The sequence below is a fragment of the Orussus abietinus genome, unplaced genomic scaffold (assembly GCF_000612105.2).
Source record: "Orussus abietinus isolate OABI.00-Male unplaced genomic scaffold, Oabi_2.0 scaffold475, whole genome shotgun sequence".
Taxonomy (NCBI): Eukaryota; Metazoa; Arthropoda; class Insecta; order Hymenoptera; family Orussidae; genus Orussus; species Orussus abietinus.
In genome coordinates, this window is record NW_019394642.1 from 33,407 (window position 1) to 56,297 (window position 22,891).

The 22,891-nt window shown below is 37.8% G+C and overlaps 1 protein-coding gene across 1 annotated transcript; it reads right to left on the minus strand.

Moving 5' to 3' along the window:
• Nucleotides 1-14,479: 14,479 nt before the first annotated feature.
• LOC105698963 (flightin) lies at nucleotides 14,480-18,824 on the minus strand. Its single transcript, XM_012423622.2, has 3 exons — nucleotides 18,667-18,824; nucleotides 16,431-16,683; nucleotides 14,480-15,599 (listed from the first exon to the last, which is right to left on the minus strand). The coding sequence occupies exons 2-3, from the start codon at nucleotides 16,649-16,651 to the stop codon at nucleotides 15,356-15,358; spliced, it is 465 nt and encodes a 154-aa protein (XP_012279045.1). The 5' UTR covers nucleotides 16,652-16,683; nucleotides 18,667-18,824; the 3' UTR covers nucleotides 14,480-15,355.
• Nucleotides 18,825-22,891: the final 4,067 nt, after the last annotated feature.

The window sequence follows — 22,891 nt, forward strand, 5'->3', positions numbered from 1 at the left end:
GTAAATTAATTACGGTTACAAACATTCGGTAAGTTTCTTACCTTTTCTAGCACTAATTGCAAAAATTACCCCCCTCTCTCCCGATACAGATAACTAATACATCCCTCCGTTATTTGAGTTCCGAAGCCATTAACATTGCATGGCTGACCAATGCACTGCGTTACTACTAGACTAGTCTACTGCTAAAATCAAATACAGGAATGAAGGTAATAAAATTGACGAAATATACTATATTATCCCACTGAACACCAAACCTAACAGTTACGTAAAAAATTAATATTATTTTAAGGTAACTGAACTTACAACATTAATATAATATGTTACATAACGTGTTACCTTATCGAGTGGGAAATAATAACAAATATCTAACTTCGATGTTACTTTTATGCTACATAACGCGTTAGCTTCGAAAATGTAACATTTACCTAACAGTTATATTAGTGTTCTGTGGGATAATGCGTCAGCCGAAATTGAATACATAAATATTCCAGGTCAATTGTTCATATTAATACTTAACGTCAATTGTCCATATTAATACTTAACGTCAATTGTTCATATTAATACTTAACGTCAATAGTTCCATTTTAACGTTTACGTAATTTTTCCCAGCTTATAGATTTTCCCTCTAGGAGGCCAGCAGATGGCGCAGTTGTGTGTCCGCTTATTTACGTTAATAATTTATTTAAAAGGAATCACCACGCGTACCGAATTCAGTAGGAAGATTCGAGGTGCCATTAACGGATTCGTTACCGCTTTACGCAACTCCCGGTCCCAGATTTCAGTACGCGTTACGAAGGCTCCTCCGAGGGTCGAAGAAGACTTTCGGACGCCATTAAGCAAAGAAAATTCGCGGCCTTTCCTCGCGTCCTCGTGTTAATAATACTAACCGGACATACGTCCCGCTACCTCGTTGGCCGACACGAAGTCGCGAACACGTCTTAGAGGTCTAATTGTCGAGTGGTGTAAAATTAAGCCCGTCACGATAACGCGTTCCTTTATTTCCAAGGTCGCAGGAAGTAGCGTCAAGTCAACTAATAGTACTTCCGGATGAAAGGAGGGAATCGGTGGGGATTATTTTCCCCAAGGGGTGTTTTCCACGACTCGATAGTTAGGCCATCAGGCCATCTTGGAAAGGGGCCTTTGTTATTGTCACGTTACAGCCGTGAACTTTGGTTGTGCGCAACGAATTCAATATGGCGGCGCTGCCGGATTCGGATAACGGGCGGGTCTGCAAACTGAGAAGGTAGTTATGACGAAATATAGAGGAAAACGGATAAATACACGATGTCGAATGAATGTGGAAGGAACAGATCTGCGAAACATAAGACGCGCTTAGGGTCGCGAAAGGTACTCGCCAATATGGCGGCGAAAGTAAACATTCAGAGTGGCTTGTGTCGAATGCCATAATGGCCCCGACATGGCCCTTAGGCCCGTAGGGGTATTTTTTCATGAACGTCGAATGAAACTTTTACTTACTCAGGTATGTAAAGTAATTTACTAATGTAACCATTCTTTGCAATTACTTATCGGGAATTTATACCCTTACCCGTCTCGCACAGATTGCAGGCGGACATTGAAAAGCATTCATGCTTTATAATTACCATTATTTCACTTAATCAGAAATTAACAATAATTGCGTATAAGTGGATCAAGTGGATGATCTCTGAAACCGATCCTAAAAATCACGTCACTTGGAAGCGATATTATGTAAAGGAGGTGGAAACTAAATCTTAAATATGATCAGGTAATATTTGTAAGTATCGTTCAATTAAATCCCTGAAGATGTATACTTTACCTATATATATTGTAAATTGTGTATTCAAATTATATATATATTGATAAGATATATAAGGGAAAAAATCTGAAAAAAAATATAGCTGTACTAAAATTAATGCAATTTGAAGTATGATATATGTGTGTTTTGTCAAAATGTCGTGATGATAAGGAAATCGCTTCCCGGGGGTATAACGCGACACTTGTTTCGAGTGTCCTAATGAAACATTATAGAGAATGTTTCGTCCAGTAACACAAATGCGTAAGAGTTACAACATTGTATGTTATTATAATCTGAATTTTGTCTAAATTCTGTTGTATCTCTTTGGTACGTATAGTGGTAGATGTGAATGCCTCCCCTGCAGATACGACATCGCCTGTGCAGGATGGGAGGGCATTGAAGTCTCCCAGTGTACATTGTAGACATGAATGCCTCCCCTGCAGATACGACATCGCCTGTGCAGGATGGGAGGGCATTGATGTCTCCCAGTATACATCACGAATCAACTCTTTATCTTATCGATCTTTCCACTTTAAGATTAAGTGGCTCAATAGTTCACCTTTGAGTAATTCGACGTTTATGAAAAAAGAAAACCGCTTAACGATTAGCGGCTGCCCATCGCGAGCGTATTTAGAGATTTATTTTTGTCGTTTTTCTGCGCGTATGCCTGTGTGTATGTGCGTGCATGTATAAAGCACATGAATTCGTGGGCTTCGAAGGGTACACGTTTAACAGCGCAGAACTCGCCCGAGGGCGCAAAAGGTACTTCGTGTCTCTTATGCGTCAGAAAGTACACCGTAAATTCAGACCGTGTCCGGAAACGCTGAAAAGTCACGCGAAGTACGCCCTTCGTACTTCACTCATTACCTGACCTTAGGTCCAAATGAAAGACATGTACTAATTAACATTAATTATGAACACTTATTAAATTTCACTGTCAAATTATACATTTATTTTCTCGAAATCTAGTATTAATGTTAATTAGAAGTGTCGTACTATCCCCGGTAACAACAGCAGGACGATTAATAATTGGTGTAGCTCAAACTGCAGCCATGTCGCCACACTTTGAGAGTTTCTTATTCGGTGGTACGAATATCTTTCCTTTATTGATTTCGAGTATTATACGCAGAAATGGTTTGCGTATTTTGTGCGACTTTTCAGAATGGCGCGTGATCGAAACCATTAAGGTGATGTGAAAGTGGCGTCAAAGGGTTCTCGTTTATGAACCTTTTCTCCAAACTAGCTGCACCGAGTCGATTCAAATTTTACAATATGAATGTGGAGGGTATAAGGAAGCTTTGGATACTCATAAAGGTTTCGATTTTTTTTTTAATTTATTCAGAGATATTTAAAAAATTTGAAACGATTCGGCACACCCAGTCCATAGAAAAGTTTTGTGAACGATTAACTCTTCAGATGCCACTTTCAAGTTCCCTTAAGGTGATATGAAAGGGTCTTTCTATATATATCAAAACGTGAAATTATTTATAAAATTGTTCTCCAAATTAGGTGCACCGAATTATCTGAAACTTTCACACGTGATTATGGAGGCCCTGATTAAGAACGCGAAATTTCATTTTTCGATAAAAAATATCTTTTTTGGTTCTTGTCCGAGATAAGTACAATTTTTGTTTTCTGAAAATTGAAATTTCACAAGCATCGCGTTCTTTCCTAAGGTCTCCATAATCCCATGATGAAGGTTCAAATGATTCGATGCACCCAATTTGGCATATAGTTTTGTAAGTATTTTCAGTTTTTGGTATATATGTATATATACACACATATATATGACCCTTTCATATCATCTTAATAACTAAAACGAGCGGTTCGGTGATAACGCGCGACGAGCTGTGCACAAGATGGTGCGTCGCCGCCAACACGAGATAGAACGTGATAAATTTTAAGTAACGCATGTAATTAACATTAATGTGACTCGACAGCCGTCGGTCACGTCATTTCGTATTTACCCTGTCGCTAGTTAATAACGGATTCAGGAAAGTTGCGCTTTCGACTTTCTTCGCGCACTGAGAGCAAGATGGAGTTCCGCGAGAGGCGTTCGCCCTTTATCGGGAATCTTAACTTTTCGGCCTTGCGAACTTGATTTTCCGCTTCGTTGCGTCTCGACGTTGAACCTATATCCCTGGAGAGGCCTATTTTCTCAATTTTGGCAATTTCTTCCAATTCTTTCTTAGCCGAACAAATTCTATGTTCACCAATCTCGAACGCCGATCTACGAAGTTAAATTTTCAAAATCTGCGAGTTGTCGGCTTGGTAACTAATTCATTAAGATTTAATCCCAATTTTAACGGTCTAATCTCTATTCATTTGTCTATACCAATGACGAAATCGAAGTCAGAGTCCGCAAAAAGAGAATCGGAAATTTCAATATGGCCGTCGTAGACGAAGGAGAGGCAACTTGGCGAGAATTCGAAACGTAACGATGAAAAGAGGCTTCGTGGCTAATTCTTTAAGATTTAATCCCAATTTTAACGGTCTAATCTCTATTCATTTGACTATACCAATGACGAAATCGAAGTCAGAGTCCGCAAAAAGAAAATCGGAAATTTCAATATGGCCGTCGTAGACGAAGGAGAGGCAACCTGGCGAGAACTCGAGACGTAACGACGAAAAGAGACGGAAAAGGTTCTCCGACCGTCATTTACTTCCTAAACCTGATAAAATAAATTCCCTCTCGTACTTCCTTCGAAGTGTGTAATTAATCGTCTTAAGCTCATTAACGCGAAACCGAGTCACACCAATTACGATTATATCCACACTCTTTGCTCCTAATCGTCGACACGCGTTAAAAAGGAAAAGGGAAAATAATCAAGGTGGCGTTAATGGAAATCGATCGACACTCTCTTCGAACTAATTTAAAATGTTCTTTCCCCCTTTTAAGTGATTGAAAATATAAATTAAAAAAATTATCCTGAGACTATACCATACAAACGGGATGCATCGATGCAACGAATACTGTAATTTCTTAGACTTCTTCTTGCATAACTCGCATAACAGTGACGACAAGTATAACAGTAAGGAGTGACCGATCGAAATGTTAAATTCCGACGCCATATTAATTTTCTTGCAATTTAATTGGCCGATTCTTATGTCTGTCGTTGCGTTAACGTTAATGCTAAGTATGCGTGACAAGTCTTGTGCTACTTTTTCCGCGCTTCATTTGACGTTCGATCGTTATATCGAATTACTGGAATACACGTGACTCCGTACATGATTACATTCGGATTTAATTCATTTTTGTAATAGAAGTATTATCGAGTTCTTTTGGCGAATAAAAATCATTCTATATCTACTTTCATAATTATTTATAATTTCACAATTCGAAGACACCTCCACAACTTGTTCCGATATTTAAAATTCAAATTATTACTGGCATTCTTTCGTTTGAATATACTTTTGGTGAATACAAATGTGTAAAATAACTTCGGACACAATGTTTACGTATTTCGTTATTATTCTTAATTGCAGCTTTTGAAATTTCAGCGCGTTATGGGTCGTATATTTTTTATATTTTTTTATTTAATGAGGTATTATTATACTTAAACAGCCACTATGACTATACAGTGCTGTTTTGTTGTTTTGAAACAAAGTCATCTATGTAGAAGCAATTTTGCTTCATGTATAATATATGAGTCACGTGGTCGACATTTTCTAGATTCGATCGGCATTCTACAAGTGCGGAAAACGAGCTTTGCATTAATCACAAACACTCCCCGTTAATTCAAACCCGTAATACCAGGTGGCAGTAAAGGCGATCATAAACGCGGTAATATAAGCATTAATTGTAAAGCAATAATAATGAAAATATCACAGGCACTCCGAAGAATAAGCGAGTTAAGAGAGAAAGCGATAGGAACATCGAGTGGAAAGCAACAATCTCTGACTGTTTAATACGATGTGATAAAAAATAGCGATGTTCACTCGCAAGTGCAGTAAATCCATGCTACGGTAACATATATGTATACCAAGGTAACCCTTAAAATGAATACTTTTCGTAAGAAATGGCAGTAACTGCTGAAGAACAAAATTTAACGACTTAAAGCTGAGACATTTTTCCTTCCTGATAAAATTCGGGAAAAGGTTTGCATTACAATAATATGCGTACGTATGTGTATTTATGTACGTGCATGTTTATAGATACGTTTTGTTCGCTAATTTTCCAATCTCAGCTTCCGTTTCGAAACCAACATGGCCGCCAGAAAGGCGGCCCGAAGTTTCCGTTCCTAATGAAAGCGCAAACGTTGCAGAGGCTCAGCTTTATGTTCTCGAGCTTCCACGAACTTGGAACTTTGACCTCGCAGTGATTCAAGAACCTTCCTAAAAGGTCGATCGTCGGGCACCTTTAACGCAATTGAAGTCGGAGGATTAGGGCGATATGAAATGGTCATTCCATATATACATATAAAACGTCAAAATACAAAACTTTTCTCCAAACTGGGTGCACCGAATCATTTGAAACTTCAGCACATGATTAGGAAGGCCCTAAGGAAGAACGCAATGCTCGTGAAGTTTCATTTTTCAAAAACAAAACCTTTTTTTATTTAGCCTAGACTAGAACGAAAATCACACTTTTTATGGAAAACGATATTTCACGAGCATCGCGTTCTCCCTTAAGGTTTTCATAATCACATGATGAAGTTTCAAATGATTCAGTGTATCCAGTTTGGAGAAAAGTTTTATCAATATTTGGCTTTTTTAAGTATTGAATGACCCTTCATATCACCTTAAGCAAGATGGCCGCCGCTCGAGCAAGGGGTCGATCGCAGTCCCTCGTCTATAAAGTCAATAGGGGGAAAGTCTTTTTATGTCGGTCGGTCTCAATTGTAAACGGGTTTTACGCTAGAGATATTCACGAGAAGTTTACACCGAAACTCGCGGCGATTATTAGCGGAGGTAGACTTCAAATCTAGATCGGAGAGTAAACTTACAAGTGCATGCTTTATTAGAGAGAGAGATACTTATTCTCCTTAGTGTCCTTCTTATCCTCAGGAACTATGATATCTCGAGTTGCTTCTACGCGATCGGACGCTTTACTAGCGTACTATTGCTATTCTTAATCGCCTTTGGTCGAGCCGCCGTCAGGCTCGAAAACAAGTTCGACGATTCGCCGGGGGACGTCGTAGTTCTGGACGCGTCCGCGAGATGGCGTGCGCGCGGACGCCGCTCGAGATTTTAAGAGGTTTCTCATAAACGATACCACTCCAGCGTTAATCTTCCATTTGCAAAAAAAATCTGCAAACTTTAACGTGCTTCCTATCGTATGCGTATCTACCCTGTCCGCGATAAAGACCGTAACACCTAAAGATAAAAATCGTGCAAATTGAAGATCAAGTGTATAGGAACGAAGAGAGTAGATTCTCATTTCCCCACTCCTGAAATTTAGATTCTTGCCCTTAAAGGGATGTGAAAGTGGCATCTGAACGATCAATTGTTTATGAAACTTTTCACTGAACTCGGTGTACTGAATCGGTTAAAACTTTACAATTTAAATATGGAGACTATAAGGAAGGTCCTGAAACTCACGAAACTTCATTCTTTATAAAAATTTTAGAAATACTTATAAACATATTTAAAAAAAGAAAATTGAAATTTCGTGAGTTTCGGGACCTTCCTTATAGTCTAAATATTCATATTGTAAACTTTTAAGCCATTCGGTAAACACAGAAAAGTTTGCAAATATTTTGACTTTTTGTAATGTGCATATCACACTTTCATATCACCTTAAGGCTCAAACGCGCAAGGGGCGTTTCGCTCATCATTCGATCCTACGAGTTTCTCGATCGATTAGGATAACGTAAAGATCTAGAGATTAAATTTTAATTTACAAAATACTCATGATTACCAAGTCATAATCACGGTCTCTTTTCGTTGCGCTAAACGATACATCTAGTTATCAGATATACACGCTACATGAATTTTTAGGTGTTACAGTTTCTCAGGGAGCGGTGTACGTAAAAGTGTGAAAAAAAAATCATTCAAAATTACCCAGAAAGTTTGGAAACTCCACCCGGGTAACCCAAATGGCTTCGAGTGTCGGGTCAAATGTACACGTCGAAGGCAGATTACTTTTTTACCGAGCAATTACACTTTCACGGGTGATACAACGTACAATGGCGGACATGAATGCCTCCCCTGCAGATACGGCATCGCCTGTGCAGGATGAGAGGGCATCGATGTCTCTCAGTGTACAATGGCGGACATGAATGCCTCCCCTGCAGATACGGCATCGCCTGTGCAGGATGGAAGGGCATTGATGTCTCCCAGTGTATATACTCGACCTAACCGTGCCTCGTACACCTACGGGCTTGACAAATGAGGTCGCGACGCGAAGAGGAGAATGAAAAATTTGGAAAAAGAAAAAGAAAGAAACTTGCAGCTAGAAATTCCCTCTGCGTTACGTTTCCCGGGGTTATAACGACGGTGCCACAAAAGAGGCCGACGATGCTGACAGTCCGAAAGATTGCCGAATGCGCTAAGAACGTTTTTCGCACGACCTGGGACCCGATTCTCGACTGTATACGATTCAACCTTTGCATACAAAATTGACAGTTTCGTATAGGACTTTCAACAGTTGATATTCTTGAGTGATCACCACGGTTTCGCATTCGAATAATACCATGCGAGTTACATCGCATGGGTCATGCGGAAGAGGTGATTCGTATACGAAAATAATATAAAACTATCGGCTTTTATGAAGGGGTTGAAAATCAATATAACCACATACGGATGACAGGAGAAAAAATAAAGAATCGCTAAAGCGAACATTTCATTGGTTCGGGCATTTCACAGACGTCGCATCCCTAGTAGCATAGAATAATTTCTAAATATTTCATTGTAATCTTTGCTCAATATCTCAAGCGACAGATTTCTTCAGATTTCTTGTAGATTTCATTCGAAGATATCTGAAATATTTGTTGAAAATCTCAATGACATACTTAGTTTCAATAATTTATAAACATATATAGAAATTATATTGCTTTAGTTTATGAACATATAATAAAAACACATTTTTTACTTCACGACTATTATCGGANATATTCTAAAGTAAATGTTTTGCAAATATTTCAAATGTCTGGTAAATATTTACAAAATGTACGATACTCATTAAACATATAGAAAATATAGGAGAAATATTGTGTGCTACTAGGTATACGATTACCTACGAGTAATTCCCACGAATCCAATTCGAAGAGTCAAGAGTTGGTCTTACTACTCGTATGCGAAATTTCTCGTGGGAATTTATTCCCATGCGAAAAAATCTGTATGGAATCGAGAATCGGGCCTCTGGCGGCGCAATTTTCTTCCCGCGAGTTGGCCTTCATTTTTCGCTGAACCGAAAAAGGAGCGGTTAGTTTGCGTGCAGAATGCCGCGGAGTCTTGCCGAGGGACAATAAATCAGGACAAGCCTTCGGGCTGCGAAGGAAAAAATCCAAAAAATTTCTCTCGCTTGTTTGCTATTCCTTTTTCTTTGGTCGAGTTGCGTGCTTACAGCGCATTAACTCTCCGTGCCCGGCGTTGTAATTCTTCCCGGCGCCACTTGGCTAATTGATTATGCAGGCATCAATGGACTTTACAACTAAGTTCCTCGTCGTGCTTGCGACTAAAAGCGAGGCAACTTGCGCGAGGAAATTAGCCCTGGAACACGGCTTCTGGAACCAATTAGAAGCTAATGGACGTTGCAGGAACGCAAGCGATTCGCGGCGGGAAATCGAGGTTCCTTTCCTGGCGGAATGAATTTTCTTCGGCGTGTCGTGACTTAAATTGACGGCCAAATCTGGGGTTATCGTGGGCTCGTGCTATTCACGGATATCACGGAAATTGCTGGCTTGGAATGAAACCTGCTAACTTCCGAAATGTTGGTGGAAATTAACGTACGATGTGAAAGGAATTATACAACATTTGGCTGCCTGCCCAGGGTACGTTGTTGGTCAACAAGTTGTGAGGAAACAAATTAAGAACAATACGTATGACTTACGAATTTTAGAAAGCCCGATAGTTCATTTCCTTCCAAATAATATTGCAATATTGTTTAAATGGAAGGAGTTGATGATTTCGTTTCGTCAAAGGTATCGGTTGACAGAAATAAATATCGAAACGGTGCAAGAAACATATGTTTTGAGCATTGTCTTCGAGCATTTCTTTGAAAAGTCAGTTTTAATACGTTTTAGTTTGGAAAACTTGATTCGCAAATTCTAATTTCACTGATAATATAAACAGGAATTTAAATGAAAGGAGTTGATGATTTCGTTTCGTCAAAGGCATCGGTTGAAACGAATAAATATCGAAACGGTGCAAGAAACGTAAGTTTTGAGCATTTCTTTGAAAAGTCAGTTTTAGTACGTTTTAGCTTGGAAAACTTGATCCTTAAATTCTAATTTCACTGAAAATATAAACAGGAACTTCAATGAAAGCAGTTGATGATTTCCTTTCGTCAAAGGCATCGGTTGAAATGAATAAACATTGAAACGGTGCAAGAAACGTAAGTTTTGAGCATTGTCTTCAAGAATTTCTTTGAAAAGTCAGTTTTAATACGTTTTAGTTTCGAAAACTTGATTCGTAAATTCTAATTTCACTGAAAATATAAACAGGAATTCGTGGACTACGAAGAAAAACGCGAATTTGAGGATTACGTATTGTGATTTTCCTTGCAAAATGGTAACGTTAGGAAACTCAATGGGGCAATCGAACATTTTATATTCTCGAATTAAAGTATGGATTTCAATGCTTGACAAAATGAAGCAAAGGGTGGACTACGTGTTAAGAATTTTGGAAATAAAAACCGAAAGAGAGAGGGCAACCGATAGGAAATCTTCCAAAATCTGCCATCTTGGGGCTCGACGGATGTCAATTTTTCCGAAAACTTCGAATCCAATTCTTTGGTACTAACTAACAATAATAATACGTTAAGAATCGGATTGCTCTAGTTCCTGTACCTTGAAACGATCCACTATCTCTAATGCTTGGTTCAAACTAACCGGCTCTACTTTCTAGTTATGAGAGAAAAAAAAAGAACTCTTTAACACGCGTTAAATATACCACTATAAAATTATTACTGTGAGTAGCAATTGAATTTTCAAATTAAACTGCAACGAGTTGCACGTAACTTGAATAACACTGAAGTAAAATTTGCAAAGACTATGTAACATTGTATCTTAACATGCTGTTGTTGTTGTACGGATCACAAACCTTGTCCACTTTTATTCACACTTTTGCGATCCAGGAAAGTTCTCTCAACAATGTATCCAAACATTGCTAAACAATTGGTGAACATTTCCAATCCACCAAATCATTAATACAAAAATCTCTCCGAACTATAACTCAAAACTAATACTTAGCATGTAATGCAAATATTAAGATATGTCCGTTCGTCCCTTTCTGTCAAACTTTCCAGAACTTAAGAAATTTCCTAAACGATCGCTGAAAACTATTTGTCCAATTACCCAGCTCCAAATAACAGCAAATAGGATAGTAACTTTTACAAACATAAAATATCTATCCCGTATTTATCGGCTTTATTTACAAAGTGCTTAACCGATGACAACGTCTAGGTTTGACACATCCGAGTTATGAATCTTAAATGCAAACGTTCATGAAATGAAATTACCTAACACATAATTGACTCAGGATTCCAAAAATCAAGGCCAACCCGCGACGTTTCAAAATCTAAAACATTTAATTTCCCTCAACCTAAATCCTTAAAAATCCTTTAAAAGCCCCCTTTTAACACAAAATCTAAGAAAATATTTTTATAAAATCAAAAGACCTTAACTAACATTAATTTTTGAAAGCCTTCATGTTAGATGTCCCCGCCACACCCTTAATTAATGTATATATTATGAAAACTCCCCTTTCCACGTTGCGATCATTAAAGAATTACCATTTCGAGAGTTGACAATATTCTCGAAATTAAAACGGTCAATTGATAATTCTAAATCTTGGTCCTTTTCGGATCCCACCTGTCCATTGTTTAAGGTGAAGTGAAGTACCTACGTTGCCGACGTTTGTTTTTATATTAACAGTTGTGTCGAATTATATTGGTTATTGCATTAAGTGGCATACTCCACCTGTCGTTTTCGTACAATAATTATAAATAAATCAAAGTAAAACCCCATAAATCCTCTGGATTCATAATTTCTGAGGCCCCAATTGGCTGCAGATGGACACCTTGCGCCATCTGTGACTTCCAAGTCAATTAAATTTTCACTCCGAGACCTCGTATTTCCATCGTTTTGGTATAGAAGAGCATAAAACACTTTTTTTGCCTTCATCCCGTTCAACTGCGAGTTTATCGATTACCAGAGTGTTCTAAATTGTCGACAAATTGTCCTGACCGTTTCGTTTCCCATATCGGAGCCTTCGATAATTGTATATTGATCGAAATATGAGAGCTCGACGCCATTTTGGTTCTGTCTGGGCTAAGTTAAAAAGTTTTTTCCAAAAATCCAAACTTTTAATGTGTCAGGACAATTCTTAGATGATCACGAGTCATGTGTCAAAGTTTCGGACAGTTTGGTCCAATACCCTTTAAAAAAAGTGTTGTGTTCGAACCGACTGATTTGAAGGGGGTTTCACTTCACCTTAAACATCCCTTTGTCCCTTTCGACATCCTCGGTCGTCGAGAAATAAATATTCTGGACACGGTGCTTCCGATGTCCCTCGACGAATACGTGAATCTTGCGTTTCTCTATCTTACTACATAAGAGCGGTGCTAAGTATAAATCTACACGATATTTGGCAAATTCATCCTGAGTGCGTACCCCGAAAACGCGAAACATTCTAAACTTGTCGAGGAGGGAAATATGAAAATTCAGTAACGTGAGAAAATTCCACTCGGAGTACAGTGACTAATCGGGTAGAAAACTGAATGCGACATACCTACTGTAACGATATGATTATTTAAGTCGAGCAATAATTTGTAAAATCGATAGGCAATAATATACATCCTTACTCGTACGTTTATCCTACAATTGAAAGGAAAAATAATATTATGATTTATTATAACGTTAGGGCAGAATTATAAATTTCACCGTGGCAGTGCAGAATGTAAATCGGTGCACCTTCCGCTGGTGAGCGGTAATTAAATAATTTATTCAACGACGAAATTACTGCATTGATTGTCAGTTAATGCAGGTATCCCTAGATGTTATGTATTTATCTTGTCAAAATTCAATATTTAAGATAGGTTCTATTCCTCCCCAAATGGTCACCTCGACAATTGGGACGATGAGCTGTATTGCGTGTTTAATTAATTGAAAGAAAATTGTGGAAAAAATTACTAATAATTCTTAAGATAATATTAAACTTATCGTTACATGAGGAAAATATCAAGTATATATGCTATGCGTTACATGTAAGTTGCAGAAATTTAAAACGCGTACATCTTGTGTGTATTGGATATCAATTGGCGCTTGTGGACGAATCTTCGATTATCGTGTATATGATAAGTTTAAATGTACAAGTTTCTAAAAGTGTATCGTTCTCGCGAGTTAACAGTGCATGGGCTTTATTGAAAAATAGTAATTGTACTCCAAATGTAACGTTCAAGTCAGGAGCAGCCCGGTTTAATTACACAAAGAAAATTAATGCTGCAAACCGATGCATCAATATTTTCCAGCTGATTGGCTTTCGTATTCATTTTAATTGTTTAAAGGGTGTACGGTGGCGTAATTGTTTCTCTGTGTAAGCCGATTTTAATCGGACTTGCATGCGCGTGGGTCACGACTAAAAAACAAATCGATAAAACTTATTTTGTACAGTTAAGCGCACGTAATTATAATAGGAATAAAAAGTAATTACGTTTCGTGACGCAAGGAGCATCGAGTCGTAATCAAGGGTTGATCCTGAATGTCAACAAAGGAATATTTTCTATCGAAAATATAATAACGTCCCTCTGGGTACGCGCGTCAGGAAATTAGTTTCTTTTCCATTAATCGTACAAAAAAAAAATAATAAAGAAACAGGAAGCATGTAAATCAAAACACAAGCCCACTGCTCTTATTTGTAATTACATTCTAATTATGTCGCGAGTGCAACACCGACATGATATATATATGTGTATATGATGACTACGAGATGTTAAAAGTTTAATTTGCTTCGCGTCTTATAAATATACACGGTAAATATATACATATATATTTACTATTAACGATAGTCTTTAATAATTGTTTATGATAAACAAAAACAAGCCACTTGTGTATCAGGTTATGACTACATTAAAGTGTTGACATTATACCCGTTCGAATTGTCTTCAATTACTTCCCTTTTATTAATAAGCGACCTGGACTTTATACATCAGCCTATATTTCATTTTAGAAATGTACCACGATTGGGATAGTTTTTTTATAAAAATCCGCTTGTAAATTTTAGTAACAAAAATGTGACGCATCGATGTGAATGGAATATTTCGATTTTTATTCATTAAAGTTGCTCTAAAGAAATGTTAAGGGATTGTATAAGGATACAGAATTGATTTTTTTAGGTCTGATAATGTTATGTCAATGTAATCGATGTGTTATATACATATATATGATTTCTTGCTGCAAATAATGTAATTCTTTTCCTCTTGTATCCAAATAGTCCATAACGTTTCATAGTATTATTAACATCCTATTGGATTATTTTCGTTTAACTCACTTTTCAAGGTCCTAATTAATTCCTCTTTCGTGATTATAAAATAAAAAAGTCGAATAAATTGTACAATTGTCACGTATGTTATTTATTTTATTCGGTACCAGTAACTGTACCATTTATATCTCCTTCGCGTATTTACATACAATAATTCGCGTATAATATTTGAAAAATTAGCCACGTGACCATTCATAAAGCGCCGCCATTTTGGCTTGTAATTTCAGCTGTCTCCTAGTTTCGTATTAAAGTCACTCGAAACACTCGTCGCTTAAGAAAAATCATAAATTTACAATGATAAATCGACGCAAAATACGGATTACATAGAGAAATCTGTTAATTGCACATACATGAGTCCGCTATTATTACACTATTATTACATATAATAATCACAATTTAATCCTTAAGTCGTGCGAAGTATTATAACAGGCGTACGCGTAATAGCACTCTTCGAACTTAAGTTTTTAATCAACGTGCAATGAACATTCGAGGACGAGATACCCAAAAACATGTCGATGTATTCTATTACGATGGCATGTCAATAATCTACTTTCTGGGCGATCGGTTGAAATGCCTCTTACCGCCATTACAATGACTTCCTCCATCTCTGCAACCTTATGATACACGTAATGCAAACACACTGTGGAAATTTCCAAAAAAAAAAAGGTAAATATGAGAAAAACAATTGTCAGTTCTAATGAGTTACAATACGCATCCGGGGATATTCTGTACATCTGTAAGTATGTAAATGTCGTAACAATGTTCTATATCATGCGATTTGTTAAGCGCGTAACGTACGTGTCGTTTACATGAAATTCGTTATCGAGTCGGAAAGCCTATTTTTTCATTTTTTTTTTCTTCGGTTTTCGTCATTTTCCCTATCCCTCCTTTCCTGCGGTCGCTTCTTCCTAAATTATTCAAACGGTGATAGTCTACTTTTCAGAGGATCTTTTGATACTTGAGACTGTAGTATGCGCGAGTGTGATAGCTGTAGTGTCTTATCAGAGTCCTCCAGTTGATAATTTGACCCATGTCCACCGTTCGTTTTACGCTCTTCTCCCTGTTCTTCAGGTCATACATCCTGATGGCCCTTTCTGCCCATTCTTGCGCTCTCGGGGTCTCCCGGGATAGCCCTTTTTGCCTTTTATCCATATAATCGATTACGTCGTCGTAATAGTGTCTCCTGTGAAGTATCATTTATCGGCATTAATCATGAACGGAAACATAAGTACAGTTTTAACTAATTATAAGGCAAAACACAATACATTTTTCCATATACCCAGATAGACAAAGTAATGCAAAATTTCCATCAAATTTGTCTCATATAAGATCATAAAACGAATTATGAAGGTGTTACTTATGAATTCTCATTTCGGACTCATATCTACAATACATAATGACGAACAAAAAATACTTAAATATGAAAGTGTCTCCTGTGAAGTATCATTCATCGGCATTAATCATCAACGGAAACATAAGTACACCTTTAACTAATTACAAGACAAAACATAATACATTTTTCCATATACCCAGATAGACAAAGTAATGCAAAATTTCCATTAAATTTTCCTGATATAAGATCGTAAAACGAGTCATGAAGGTGTTGCTTATGAGTTCTCATTTCGGACTCATATCTGCATTACACAATGACGAACAAAAAATACTTAAACATGATAGAAAGTTAAATACATACAATGTCTCAATGTTTGTACGCATATGTACAGCTAAATTAATCTCACGCATTGCTGATAAACAATTGCAGCGTCTGTAGCTCAAATTGGAGCCATGGTGTGATAAAATTACCGCAAATTTTCCTTCAAACTTATTGTGTAATATGCGTACATATATTGCAGACATTTCATACAGCAAATGGTCTGCAAAATGTTTACGAATTAATTACATTTACCCAGTTAAAGTAATGCATTTCAGGGTTTTATAGCTATATATAGCTTATTTTAGTTGATATAATAGAATAAGCACGCTATAAGAAATATGAGCATGCATCTTGTATTACCTGTAATCATAAAGGTATCCATAATTTAGAAACAATGGCCGGACCCAATGGTGGTTGTATTCTGGAGGTGTGAGCTTCTCCAAACGGTAAGGTTTCCCAGTTCCGTCACCAGCTGCAGCTGCTTCAGCTCCTTCTGCAGGTGCAGCTTCCCCTCCTTCTGCAGCGGGGGTTTCGGTCGTATCATCACCGATATCCCACGCAGGTGGTTCGTCGTCAAACATCGTGTATGTCGAGATTCAACTGGTCTTAGTGGCTGAAAGAAAATCGGAGTAATCTAGAACTGTCGGACGACTGAGTCCCGCACCAAGAACATATATGTGCCGGGCCTTAAGGTGAAGTGAAACACGCCGAGGAACTTGATCAACGTCGATAAAGAAGATTTTTCTAAATGCCCACGTTGCCGACGTTCATTTTTATATTGACAGCTGTGTCGAATTATATTGGGTATTGTACCAAATGACATACTCCACCTGTCGTTTTCGTACAATAATTACAAAGAAATCCTCACCTTTCACCTCACCTTAAAGGATATTATGTACAAGAAAGGACCAATTACACCTAAAAATATGTGACAGCAAATTATTACAGCACATGCTTTAAGAAGAGATTGCGAAGTAATAAGATATATGATTGAATCGGTGATAAATAGACTACGGTATTACATATATACCGACAATCGTCACCTTGAACACTTTTTGTAAACAAAGGCGACCTTAATGACCTTGAATAACCTTAATTATAGGTGATTGTATTTGTCTCAGAATCTTTATGAAGTGGTAGATATAAAAACATCATTCCATTTAAAACAACAAAGGTGGCCTTCATATCTTGGGAACAACTCCACGTACAAAAGAATCGTTACAACCTTCTATCATTCCATTTAAAACAACAAAGGTGGTCTTCATATCTTGAAAACAACTCCACGTACCGTTACAACCATCTAGCATTCCATTTAAAACAACAAAGGTGGCCTTCATATCTTGGAAACAACTCCACGTACAAAAGAATCGTTACAACCATCTAGCATTCCATTTAAAACAACAAAGGTGGCCTTCATATCTTGGAAACAATTCCACGTACAAAAGAATCGTTACAACCATCTATCATTCGCTTTAAAACAACAAAGGTGGCCTTTATATCTTGGAAGCAACTCCACGTAGAAAAGAATCGTTGCAACAATCTAGCATTCCATTTAAAACAACAAAGGTAGTCTTCATATCTTGGAAGCAACTCCATCAGTCGGTTCGAATACAACACTTTTTTTTAAGGGTATTGGACCAAACTGTCCGAAACTTTGACACATGACTCGTGACCATCTAAGAATTGTCTTGACCCATTCAAAATTTGGATTTTTGGAAAAAATTTTTTAATAGCCCAGACCAAAGCCACAATGGCGTCGAGCTCTCATATTTCGATCAATATACAATTATCGAAGGCTCCGATATGAGAATCGAAAGGGTCAGGGCAATTTTATGACAATTTTGAACACTCTGGTAATCGATAAACTCGCATTTGAACGGGATAAAGGCAAAAAAAGTGTTTTATGCTCTTCTATACCAAAACGATGGAAATACGAGGTCTTGGATTGAAAATTTAATTGACCTGGAAATCACAGATGGCGCAAGGTGTCCCTCTGCAGCCAATTAGGGCCCCAGAAAACACGAATCCAGAGGATTTCTGGAGTTTGACTTCGATTTCTTTATAATTATTGCACGAAAACGACTGGTGGAGCACTTAATGCAATACCCAATATAATTCGACGTAACTGTCAATATAAAAACGAACGTCGTCAACGTAGATATTTAGAAAAATCTTCTTTATCGTCGTCGATCGAGTTCCTCGACGTGTTTCACTTCACCTTAGCGCACTGGAAATTACACAGAGTCGAGCCAGGGCTGTCGTGAAGACACCCTAGCGGCCGGCGCATGAAGTACTCGGCGCGAAACTCGGCCGCTCCTCGGGGCAAACCAAGAGAAATCCCGAGGGGATATTCGCTCAGGAAATCATGGACTTTAACGCTCGAAATCGCAAGCAGAAATCACTGGAAATCATTGGAAATCACCGAAACACTGTCACAAATTGAAGGCCGAACGTGTCACTTGTTACCGAGTCGCATTGTTGTTTACCGTATGAAATAAAAGCAATCGGCTCTCAGAGAAGGAAATCGTTTTCACTGATTTCCAAGTGAATAACCCCAAAAGAGAAATCCAGGGTGAAGACAGGCCGAAAATGGTACCTGATAGGCGTAGCCCGCTTTCCGATGGGCGATCGTCCGTACTGAACTCGACTCACTCCGAGAAACCACCCTCCCGTCACGACAAATCCGCGCCACTCGCGGCTCCTCGTCTTCTTTCGCTTTTATTTTAGCTTATAACGCATTCCCAGCCTCCCTCTAGCCCCCCTTCGCAAATTGTCCCACTAAGTCTGGCATCGACACTCCCAGGGTGGGAGGGCCAGGGGGAGGTAGAGTCTGGCACGCGACGAGTCAGCCTCCGTTCTTGCCACACCGAACAACTCCACATGGCCCTGTCTAAGGTATACGTGTACAGGTAAGGTATACAGGTGGAAAGATAATTGTTTAATTAAGCTTCTTAAATACAAAAAATCCTTCCACTGTACGGCATTGAGAGACGACAGTGGGTCGGTTAGCTCCGTTCTTGCCACACAGAACAAATCCACGTGGCCCTGTCTAAGGTATACAGGTGGAAAGATAATTGTCTAATTAAGCTTCTTAAATACAAAAAATCCTACCACTGTACGGCATTGAGAGTGGACAGTGGGTCGATTAGCTCCGTTCTTTCACACCGAACAACTCCACGTGGTCCTGTCTGAGGTACACGTGTACAGATAAGGTATACAGGTGGAAAGATAATTGTCTCATTAAGCTTCTTAAATACAAAAAATCCTACCACTGTACGGCATTGAGAGTGGACAGTGGGTCGATTAGCTCCGTTCTTTCACACCGAACAACTCCACGTGGTCCTGTCTGAGGTACACGTGTACAGATAAGGTATACAGGTGGAAAGATAATTGTCTAATTAAGCTTCTTAAATACAAAAAATCCTACCACTGTACGGCATTGAGAGTGGACAGTGGGTTGGTTAGCTCCGTTCTTTCACACATGGCTCTATTTAAGGTATACGTGTACAGGTAAGGTATACAGGTGGAAAGATAATTGTATAATTAAGCTTCTTAAAAACAAAAAATACTTCCACTGTACGTTATTCAGAGTGGACAGTGGGTCGGTTAGCTCCGTTCTTTCACACCAAACTCCACATGGCCCTGTCTAAGGTACACGTGTACAGGTAAGATATACAGGTGGAAAGATAATTGTCTCATTAAGCTTCTTAAATACAAAAATCCTTCCACTGTACTTCATTGAGAGTGGACAGTGGGTCGGTTAGCTCCGTTCTTTCACACCAAACTCCACATGACCCTGTGTAAGGTATAAGTGTACAGGTAAGGGATACAGGTGGAAAGATAATTGTCTCATTAAGTTTCTTAAATACAAAAAATCCTACCACTGTATTTCATTGATAGTGGACAGTGGGTCGATTAGCTTATTAAGATGATATGAAAGACACTGAGCAATTTAATCGACGTCGATAAAATAAAATTCATCTATTCCTTTTTTGGTGGTAACATCGTTTTGAATACTCAAGTGGGAACATAAGCCGGTGCGTCCCGTTACCGACATTTATATTTATATTGAAGTCTTTTACAGTCTACTTTCACTTCACCTTAAAATAGGGGTTCAGTGATTCGCTTTACTTGAACTGGTAATTTATTAACTTCTCTAACACGCTTCTACTAACATTTCAGGGTCTAGAAGTCTAGCAGATCCTGAAGAGGGTCAATTAGGGCCTCAGAAATCATGAATCCAGAGGATTTCTGGAGTTTTACTTCGATTTCTTTATAATTATTGTACGAAAACGACGGGTGGAGTATGCCATTTTGTACAATACCCAATATAATTCGATACAGCTGTCAATATAAAAACGAACGTCGGCACGTAGGCATTTAGAAAAATCTTCTTTATCGACGTTGATCAAGTTCCTCGATGTGTCTCACTTCACCTTAAGCTTCCGCTTAAGCGTGCGGTATTTTTAAAGTTCGCGCATTCGTGTAGGTGCGTTTGGGTTCGTCGAGATGTACGTCAGAGCTTGCAATTGGTTGGTATATGTGTACATGATGTAATTTGATTAAGTGGAACAGTCGCTGAGGCATGTCGTTGAAAGTTTATCGATGTTAGCCAATACGTCAGTCGAGAAGGTTGGCCAGCCTGGTCACATTGTTCAAGGAATATCCCCAAGCTGTTTAATATACACTCCAAATTAGCTCAAGTACGCAAGGTTAATTGGCGACCTCCAAACGCAAGTAGGGAGTCTTTTGGGTGCCTTTTGGGTCACGTTTTGCAACCGTTCTAACGAATCACCCTTAACACCTCCGTTTTTAATCCTAAATAACCCCTAGCAGCACGAAATATTTATCCTATATTTTCTATATATTTAACGAATATCGTACATTTTGTAAATATTTAGCAGACATTTGAAATATTTGCAAAACGTTTCCTNAAGGTAATTACCATTAATACTTATCAATTCTATAAGAATGAAATCTACAAGGAAACTTAAAAAATCTGTCGCTTGAAATATTTAGCAAAGATTACAAAGAAATATTTATAAATTATTCTATGCTACTAGGGATCGAAATTGCCATCGAATAAAAATGGATATTAACACTAAACATACCAAGCGGGGTCAAATGACTCCTTTCAAAATTTACTTTAAAATCGTTCATTCATTGTCATTTCTTTCGTTCGGTTAAAAATAAAAATTTATGTTGAAAATCTAGGTACATTTTTATCAGCGATGTATAATAGCATTTGTCTCGGTCTTAATATATACATCTGCACGTGTACGTCGTCATTGCCTTGGGATATATCTTAACTAAGGAATTGTCAATCATCACTTGCGCAGGTCATGTTAGGCTAGAATGCAATTGCAATCGCCGGAATGCAAGTGATCTCTCCTTGCGATACATCCTGATATTATACAATGCAATTACCGTTGCATAAATGTTTCTCATGTTCTGGAGCCCAGTAAACAAGATTGAGATGCACCCGAGGGTAAATCACAATTTGCAATTCATCCGCCGACCTCCGCGGTAACAACGCTCGATAACTCTTGTCATTGAACCGAATAAACATATATTTAGCCGATAAATTATTTCAATGCAATTTGGCATGCAACCAGCTCGTAAATTCTCGACTCGTCCTTGCACCACTAGTAAGAGCTGCACCGAGAAAATGCATCTTGAGTTCGTTGTACACATTAATGGCATGAATTAAAAGAGATTCCTTAACAATAACTTGCTTCCTTTCAATTTTTGAAAAGTAATAAAGTTTTGAGTTATACGTATATATGTACGTATGCAAGTGTGTATATTTGGAGCGAAACTCTACCGAGTTTCCTGATACATATTTAATTATATTATGTCGTAGTCTACTTTCGACCCGTGTTACTTTGCACCACTAGTAAGAGCTGCACCGAGAAAATGCATCTTGAGTTCGTTGTACACATTAATGGCATGAATTAAGAGAGATTTCTTAACAATAACTTGCTTCCTTTCAATTTTTGAAAAGTAATAAAGTTTTGAGTTATACGTATATATGTACGTATGCAAGTGTGTATATTTGGAGGGAAACTCTACCGAGTTTCCTGATACATATTTGACAATAGCGTGTCGTAGTCGTTTCAATCAATTCAAATCGTTAACTTCCTCGGTGTCATTTATAAATACATTTCAACAGTTTGGTGATAAATCTTATGTAGTGGAGTTGAATGAAAAAATTTCGTACAATTAAACCTACGTCTCAATTTATTAGTGTTAAAATTATAGCGCTGACTTGAAATATCATTTTTATCGTTATTTCACTATGAGAGTAATGTAGGTGCTAGGAAATAAAATTCTCTTCTGTACAATAGGAAATATGAAGACAAATCTGAAACATCGTTAACAAGAAATTTGTTAAATTGACTTTCTTACGTAGATCAATACGTTAAATAATTCTGTCGACTCTTGCGGAACGGATACATTTTCTAACGAAGTTAATAACAAACAGAATTAAAATATTTACGCCTTGGACTCCGTGCCTTCAATTTGTCAACTTTATTGTACAAAGATTCCAATTAATATAAAACAACTTCAGTCTGCCAGATTCATCTTTTATTCCATTCATACATCAACAAAAACTGAAACTGAATAAGCACTTAACTTTCCCCGTCACTTAATTGTTTTTTAAATAACGCGCACAGAAAATTCTAGAAAAATATTATTATCAATCTAATCATGATCAATGAAGAAAGAAACTGATCAAAGAAAATTCTAGAAAAATATTATTATCAATCTAATCATGATCATATCCATCAACCAAACGCTACAAACTAAAAAACATTAAA

What these genes read in the sequence shown, in the direction of transcription:
- LOC105698963 (XM_012423622.2), bottom strand. Translation starts at nt 16,651, where the DNA reads ATGTTTGACGACGAACCACCTGCGTGGGATATCGGTGATGATACGACC. An exon ending in GGATACCTTTATGATTACAG is followed by an intron (nt 15,600 to 16,430) that starts GTAATACAAGAT and finishes GATACTTCACAG; the next exon opens with GAGACACTATTACGACGACG.